The sequence below is a fragment of the Polyodon spathula genome, chromosome 47, assembly GCF_017654505.1.
Source record: "Polyodon spathula isolate WHYD16114869_AA chromosome 47, ASM1765450v1, whole genome shotgun sequence".
Classification (NCBI taxonomy): domain Eukaryota; kingdom Metazoa; phylum Chordata; class Actinopteri; order Acipenseriformes; family Polyodontidae; genus Polyodon; species Polyodon spathula.
This window is the reverse complement of record NC_054580.1, coordinates 430,984-439,623: the sequence shown is the minus strand read 5'-3', so window position 1 is coordinate 439,623 and position 8,640 is coordinate 430,984. Positions and strand designations below refer to the sequence as shown.

Genomic DNA, 8,640 nt, shown 5'->3' with positions numbered 1-8,640 from the left:
AAATACTGCAGTGCACTCCTGAACCTGCAATGCCTGACGCTGCAGTAAATCACCTGGAGGGTGCGGGTACTTATTCTTTATCGGTTTATATTAAGGAGGGTGACCTGTTTCGTCGCTTTCTATATGGGATCACAAGGACACTCCTCTTACAGAAAAGAAAATATATGGCAAACAGAGCGATCGCTTATCACAGTTAGAAACAAATCAGAACAGTCTGTTAGCAAATTAAATTAATCAAAAAACCACAAAGGCATTACATAAATGCTACAGATATATTTCAGACAGAACAGCTGTAACATGATTGAGTATATTTCTAAACAAGCCGCTAGTAACAGACATCATCTCAATTTATTTATTTTTCATCTCATTTATTTTAAGCTCTTATGAAAGACAAGTATGCTTGCGCATTATATCACAGAAAACATGATAATCCTAGCTCTTCATTTAATCCTTCAGTTTGTACCGTATGGAGATAGGAGATCCCTTTGGATTCACATTGTGATTTTTTGTTTTTGAGATTACCACCTCTCTGCCAGCTTGAAATATTTTTTGTATGCCACAGAATTTAAGATCTGAAGCTGAATGTTTGGCATCTACAAAATGTCTAGATAGTGGTGAATGAATATCTTTTCTCCCAATGTAACTTTTATACTCGCTCATTAATGCGCAATCGTAACTGTCTAGTAGTTTTACCAACATATTGCAAGTGGCAAGGACAAGAAATCAAATAAATGACAGGAGTTGAAGCACATGTAATCACTTGTAAGTTACTGCACTCTTTTTTCTGTTGTATGAATAAAGTCTGTCGCAGAACTTTAAAGGTTCCCATGGCAATTGAGTCAACAAAACAAATGTCACCACGCATTGAGACGCAAGCTGTGGGTGGGAAGTAAATGGTAAAAAGTGAAAGCAGTGTGAGTCAGCGGGATTTTATTTATTTTTCATTTTATCATATAATGTTGTTTTCTGTGAATGCGGAATGCAATTCGCTGAACTGTAAAAAGCATGAATAAATGAATGATGGCTATTCCTAACACATTAGTACATTGTGTATGTGTGTGTGTGTGAGAGAGGATTATTATTATTATTATTATTATTATTATTATTATTATTATTATTAATAATAATAATAAATAATAATAATAATAATAATAATAATAATAATAATAATAATAATAATATAATAATCATTTTCCTAATCCTTCCTAATATTGAGTTGCACCCCCTTTTACCCTCAGAACAGCCTCAGTTCTTCAGGGCATGGACTCCACAAGGTGTCGAAAGGGTTCCACAGGGATGCTGGCCCATGTTGACTCCAATGCTTCCCACAGTTGTGTCAAGTTGGCTGGTAGCGCATAAGAACATAAGAACATAAGAAAGTTTACAAACAGAGGAGGCCCATCTTGCTCGTTTGGTTGTTAGTAGCTTATTGATCCCAGAATCTCATCAAGCAGCTTCTTGAAGGATCCCAGGGTGTCAGCTTCAACAACATTACTGGGGAGTTGATTCCAGACCCTCACAATTCTCTGTGTAAAAAAGTGCCTCCTATTTTCTGTTCTGAATTCCCCTTTGTCTAATCTCCATTTGTGACTCCTAGTCCTTGTTTCTTCTTTCAGGTCGAAAAAGTCCCTTGAGTCGACATTGTCAATACCTTTTAGAATTTTGAATGCTTGAATCAGATCGACTGAATAGATTCAACTCTTTTAGCCTCTGCATAGAGCAGCAATATCCTTTTTGTAGTGATGACCTTTTTCTGCATACGACATGCCTTTTTTAACATTACTTCCCTTGATTTAAATTCAACACTTTTTACAATGTATCCGAGTGGGTTTCGAATCCCCTTTCTCGTTATAACCTCCTTTTAATCTGGATTATTTCAGGCAATAAGGGAGATGATTCTTTTTCACAATTACCTGAAAATGGCGGAGAAAAGAATGAAGGCTCTGCGGATACAGAGCTCCACTTAACAAGCCGGACTCATCTGGACCGAGCAGCGCCATCCACCTACAGCATGATAACAGCATCTACAAGAGCACGTGAGCTGCAAGGCAGGCTGGTGTGTTAAAATGAGACACTTCTCACAGCAAACAGTACTTTCAAATACATGCTGAACAGACACCTTTGTGTTGTGTGAAAAATGACGTGGGCATGTCTACTGTGCATCCTGCTTACTACAGGTAGAGGAGGATATAATATAAGCACACCCAAACCAGAAGAAAACCCATCCATCAAATACAGTGTATTTTATTAATGTTTTGTTTTTGTGTGCTATGAATGTGTGTTAACATTGTGCAAAAATGAATACAATAATCCTTTAAATGTGAGTCGAAATTAACCGGTTAAACCACAGATATATAAGTGAGCTCATTAAGAGCGTGTCTGTGGTAAAGGCGCTCATTCTAGGACTGGGAATTTCAACCAGGTCCACTTGGATATTTCTCATTTCAACTTGAAATTTTGCTCTGTTGTTGTAAAGATGTCTGGTCATGGTAAGGGAGGGAAAGGACTCGGGAAAGGAGGCGCTAAGCGTCATCGCAAAGTGCTCCATGATAACATCCAGGGCATTACCAAGCCTGCTATCCGCCGCCTGGCTCGCCGCGGAGGAGTGAAGCGAATCTCCGGCCTGATCTATGAAGAGACCCGCGGGGTGCTGAAGGTGTTCCTGGAGAATGTGATCCGGGATGCCGTCACCTACACTGAGCACGCCAAGAGAAAGACCGTCACCGCTATGGATGTGGTGTACGCGCTGAAGCGCCAGGGGCGCACTCTCTATGGGTTCAGGGGGTAAAGATTTAGAAACGAAGACACAAAGGCTCCTTAAGAGCCACTCACAGTTTCATTTAAGGAGCTTTGAATTAGAAATCAAACTACACTTAGGAAAGCAGCAAAATGTTTAAAATGGGGAAAAAACACATCTTTATTAAGAATGTTTTACGTTGTTGTTTACTAGGTTTTTGGTTTCAGTTTATTTATTTTTTATTTTAACTCAGTAACAGGTGGTATATTTCTGTAGTGCTTAAACACAGATCTGGATCTTTTCATGAAACGTTTAAGCTTGTAATTGAATCTATTGAATGGAATAAAATGAAGAGTAACCATTAATGTTAATAATGATTAAATATGAGCTCAGTTAAACAAAATGCCAGAACCGAAAGCTGCACCCGCGCCGAAGAAAGGCTCCAAGAAGGCTGTTGCCAAGAGCCAGCCTAAGGGAGGAAAGAAGCGCAGAAAGAGCAGGAAGGAGAGCTACGCGATCTACGTGTACAAAGTGCTGAAGCAGGTCCACCCCGACACCGGCATCTCTTCCAAAGCGATGGGCATCATGAACTCGTTCGTCAACGACATTTTCGAGCGCATCGCCGGCGAGTCGTGCCGCCTGGCTCACTACAACAAGCGCTCCACCATCACTTCCCGGGAGATCCAGACAGCCGTGCGCCTCCTGCTGCCCGGAGAGCTGGCCAAGCACGCCGTGTCTGAGGGCACCAAGGCCGTCACCAAGTACACCAGCTCCAAGTAAACCGAGCCCGTCCCTGCTCCGTCCTTCCAACAACACAAAGGCTCTTCTAAGAGCCACCCAAAACACCACAGAAAGAGATGAATTCCTGTTTAAATTGTACATTTTACATTAAAACAATAATCGTATTGATGGTAAAGATTTATTTTTTATAAAGAAATATGCAGTGTGTTGCTGAGTTGATATTTAAAATATATGCACTTATGTTTACGGCGATGTTTCTAACAGGTAATAGCTAACCATTAAAGCTGTAACTATGAGTTTCTACACAACACTTTCTAACCGAATATTTCAATAGCACTGGCTACCCAAATACCCCACAAAGAGTACAGTTACTTCAGCGCTGTGCAGAGTCTAGAAAAAGCCATGCTGAAGGTAAGGAGTTTTTTTTTTGGGGGGGGGGGGGGGGGGGTTGAAGTATTTTGGACAAATCAAAGTTAGAAATTCATCCTGTTTTAAAGTTCTATTTTTCCCTGTAAAATCGACCTGGTCTGTTTATTTTCTGCGGTAATAATTTAATTTAGATCTGTTTCAACTGAACTTCAAATATTACAAGAAATTAACTTTCCATGAATGTATTTTAATAGACGTTCTTCCTAACTGAACAATTCGCTCAGGCTGGCATCTCATTTACTTCATTTGTATCGCTGCCTCCACTGGCATACATTCTGTTGTACCTGCAGTTCGAGGGTTTGTTTCTGTAATGCTCTACATTGAGACTCGAAACGAGGCATTTTGATTTGCATTTCATTTCCGAGCATTTCTTTGTTAATCCAGTGGAGTACACTGCCCAGGGGAGCTCCTGCAGCATGTTTGATTTGCCAGGTCGCACACACCTCAGTACTTGTGTCCCCTTTATATTATAATCATGTGTTCATAGACCTTGACGCTGTTGCTTGTCCAGTTTGTTTACATGCTTTGAATTTGCAAGTAGCAGCGCTTGCTGGAGCACCTTGACAGGAAGTGCAACACCTGTTTCAGTGTGTTGGAGAGGAATCAAGACATGACACGTGATCTTCATACTGTTTGCACTGAGATCAATCACCTCGAGCAACGAAACGGACATGGATCAGTATAGAGATTCTCCTATAATGGAATTCCCATAGGCTAGAATTGCAGAGCTTGTCTATTGCTGCACTCTGATTTTGTTTCCATGTGTATGAAATATGTAGGCTCACATGTCCACTCTTGTTTTTGTTTCTCATTTTAAGGTATTTTTTTCTCCTGTTTTAATGTGAGCACCATCAAACTGTATCATCTTTTATATGAATCGCATCTCAATTCTAAACACCATACACGAGACTGGTGTTGTTTAAAGATGGCCCTCACATTAAACATGGAGGAAATACAGCTCAAGTGGCGATAGACAAACAGCTCATTTCTGCTGATATACCCTATAGCAGTGCTATTAAAAGTGAATATTTCATTTTTGGCTTGTATGCACAATCCTCTTGGGCTTTTTTTATTTAAAAGCTAATAAAAACAACTCGGGTCTGTGCAGTTGAGGTCGTCTTCAGAGCTGGTATTTACTCGTTTGAAAGCACTGCAATTGTTTTTCAAACTGAGTTATGCTTTGCACTGAGCCACACAGGGGGCCATTGTGCTTTTTCCTTTTTCAATAAAAAAATAAAGACGCAAACAGGGGATTGGTTAAGAGAGGACAAGCGTAACACACTGGGGGAGAGAAATACACACGAGGATCACACAGAGAGGGCGTGGGGCTGACAAAAGACATGTACATTAAATTAAGAGCAACCGTACAACAATTAAACAACACGTGGAACAATAATTTCAATTAAAAACAGAAAACCCTTCATTGTGTGCCCGCAGCGAATGCTGGCAGTTAGTATAGTACACGCACACACGCAGGCGTCGTTTTTTTTAGGAGTTACTATCTTTGTGGGGACATTTTATCAAAATTTGTCCCCACATTGACAGTAATACCTGACCACACACACACACACACACACACGTTTTTCCTATACTTCTGGGGGCTTCTCACTGACTCTCATTATATTTTTATTTACTATTTCTAACTCCAGTCAGACAAAACTCCACACAGGGTGAAAGTCGACAACAAACTAAATATTTTTTTTTTTTTTAGTTTTTTTTTTTTTTCATTTTCTTTTAAAAAACAGGACAGCAAAGTTTGGTGTCGGAGCTCAAAATATGTCATTATTTACTCGAATCAGTAAACGATAAACGCTTTTTTTTTTATACGAAATTTTATGTTAATAAGAAACACTTTCCAATAAAATCACATACATATTGAACACAATCTGACGCCTGTCACACAAAAGTAAATATTAATTAAGTGGTCCATGAATAAGCATAAAAATACTGACAATTGAAGTACAAAGTTCTGTTTAGTGTTTCCCTTTTAAGTGCTGGTTTTGGGAAACGTTGCCCCTTTAAATGGGAGGCCCTCGCCCTTTTTAAACCCTGCACTGATGCACTATGGGGTTGCATCTTTTCCTGCAGGGAAGTTTCGCTCTGTTGCTCATGGTTGAAGGCTTGCTGCGGGATATTTAAAAGTGTTCAGGTTGGCTTTACAGAGTTTTGTTTATTGTAAAACTGCATAGTTAGAAAGCGTAATGCTTTTACTAGCTTTTGTTTTTGTGTCCAGTTTTAAAACATTTCTGTGCTGCGCGATCCCTGGTTTCCTTTCTCTCGTGTTCTACTGGATCCCCTCCAGACCAGCACGCAAGCCGGGAGATCAAGCGCATTGATTATTATTATTATTATTATTATTATTATTATTATTATTATTTATTATTGGATGGTTCAAGGAGAGCATTGTTTTGGATTCCTTGGATATTTTTTGTTTTATTTTGTTTCTTGTTTTTTTGTATCTTAACAATACGTTTATTTTCTGTGTTGGGCTGTTTTTTGGTGAGCAGGGTACGAGGCTGTTATATTCGGGACATTGCATTTGTTTTGAAACGCTATTGCCTTATTGATTGCATGTATACATTACTGTATGTAGCGTGGCTAAAATCATTTAGCAAATACTGTTTTTTCGTTCTCTTTTGCTCTTACCTGTGCCCCAATCTTAGCGGTTAATTTCAGCCCTCTCCTATTGCGCTCTGGTCTGTTAGTCTCCTGGGTTACCGGCGCTTCTTAGGTGCTTATTGAGTGTTTCATTCGTGGGTATGCTTGTGCGTGGAACAGAAATTAAACTGTTTGCAACCAGCGAGCCCAGCAATCCTATTACTGCTGTCAAACTGCCTTCCTGCCATCTACTTTATACAGTATTATTTAAAGGGTCTTTGGTAGTAACCTGTTCTTATTCTGGGAATGCCCGGTTGTGCTGGTGCTCAAAGGTTGATTGTTACAGTGTAGCGTTACAAACGAACCTTTTAGTGATAGTAGTGAATGCATATGTGTATTTTAAACTGTAAATGTTATTGTATTGTAGTATGTGCTTGGCATGTATAATGTGTGTGTATATATAAAATTTCCTACAATAGCATGTTTTCTTTTTAACTTTATCAACATTGATTGACCCGCTTGTATTTCCATTTTATTTGTCACTGTAAATTATAAATTATTCTCTATTGATTTATCAAATTACAAACCAATATGAATCCCCTTTCTCAAAACACTGAGATGCATTCTCATCAAATTATCAGTAAAATACAAATATGATTGGTTTAAAAGGGTAGCCAGTTAAAGTTCACTGTTCTGATTGCGGGAAGAGTTTCAGTTCGTCAGGATACCTTGTTGTACACAAACGACTTCACACAGGAGAGAAACCATACCATTGTTCTGATTGTGGGATGAGGTTTAATCAGTCTGGACACCTTAAAACACACCAGCGAACTCACACAGGAGTGAAACCGTATCACTGTTCTGATTGCGGGAAGAGTTACAGTGATTCAAGAGACTTTGTAAAACACCAGCGAATTCACACGTGATAAAAAATGCATTGCTGATGTGACTGTGAATTAATGGTCCCTAGGGAGTATGAACATACTGATACGTTATGCAAATTGTGAGCTTTGAATTTGAACTTTGAACTTGAATTAGTGAGTCTACAAAACTGCTGATAATCTGATATTGCAACACTAGGTGTCTGTAACACCTTGTAGTGGTCTCTTGCGCCATCTGCCAGATATTTACGGAATTACACAACAACAAACCCAGTCACAAAATGTCAACAATGTCTGGAAAACAGCGAGAAATGCTTCGTGGGAAAGAAGTACTAGAAATTATATTGAATTCAGATTTAAATTCTTCTACTGAATCAGGTGTTAGTGAAAATAGCAGTGAAGAATATTTACCTTCAACTTCGAGTGGACCAAGCTCAGACAATGTGACAAGGATTGCTGAGCTTTTTAGTAAGCTAATTTTGTTCATTTTTGTAATTAATTTTCAAAATATTAATAATTATTGTCAGAATTGCAGTTATTTGGAGAACATACTATGCAGTCTGTAAACCATTGTTAGCAATACATATTAACAATAAATATTATACATAAACAACAAGAAACTTCCATAAACTCGTCAATACTAGAAATCGAAAATGATGTGCTATTCCATTAGGAATGCATTTTAAAGTAACCCTGGAGTATTATTACTGGACAATTGGCATTTCAGAAAGTGTTTTTTTTTTGTAATGGGATAGAATTGTTTAGTTAAAAATAGTGTAATTGATTTATTTATACTTGAGAAAATAAATATTTGGGTATAAGTTAATTATATATTTTATTAGCATCAATGGTGTTGCCAGTTCTTTCTATATACAGTCATTGCATTTGAATCAGACCTATACATTCCTGCTGTCTTTACGGGGAGTTTGGGGGTTTAACACCCTAATGCAGAGATGAGCTTTCAGGGGGAGAAATTAGGTTAGATTGGGTAAAGAAAATGGTAACACTATGTAACACAGTTGTTGTTCCTGGGTAGTAAGTGTTATTTCCTAATTGCTTATGCCTCAAAAGTATAGAAAAAATCTGCGGTTAAGCTGCAGTGGTTTGATTTGATATTCACCAATCAAAACCACAGGAGTAATGTGCTGAATGTTCACACTGTAGTATACTAGGGGGACATTTCCAAAACATCCTTGAACATCTGTATAATTAATAGCCAGTTTTTATCATCGAACCCACGTGGACATATGTCCA

At 38.5% G+C, this 8,640-nt stretch overlaps 1 protein-coding gene across 1 annotated transcript; it reads left to right on the top strand.

Annotated features, from left to right (window-relative positions):
- Positions 1-3,133: 3,133 nt before the first annotated feature.
- Positions 3,134-3,601, top strand: LOC121306354 (histone H2B 5-like). Its single transcript, XM_041238112.1, has one exon. It carries the CDS (start codon positions 3,140-3,142, stop codon positions 3,515-3,517), a length of 378 nt encoding a protein of 125 aa, XP_041094046.1. The 5' UTR covers positions 3,134-3,139; the 3' UTR covers positions 3,518-3,601.
- The last annotated feature ends 5,039 nt before the right edge of the window (positions 3,602-8,640 follow it).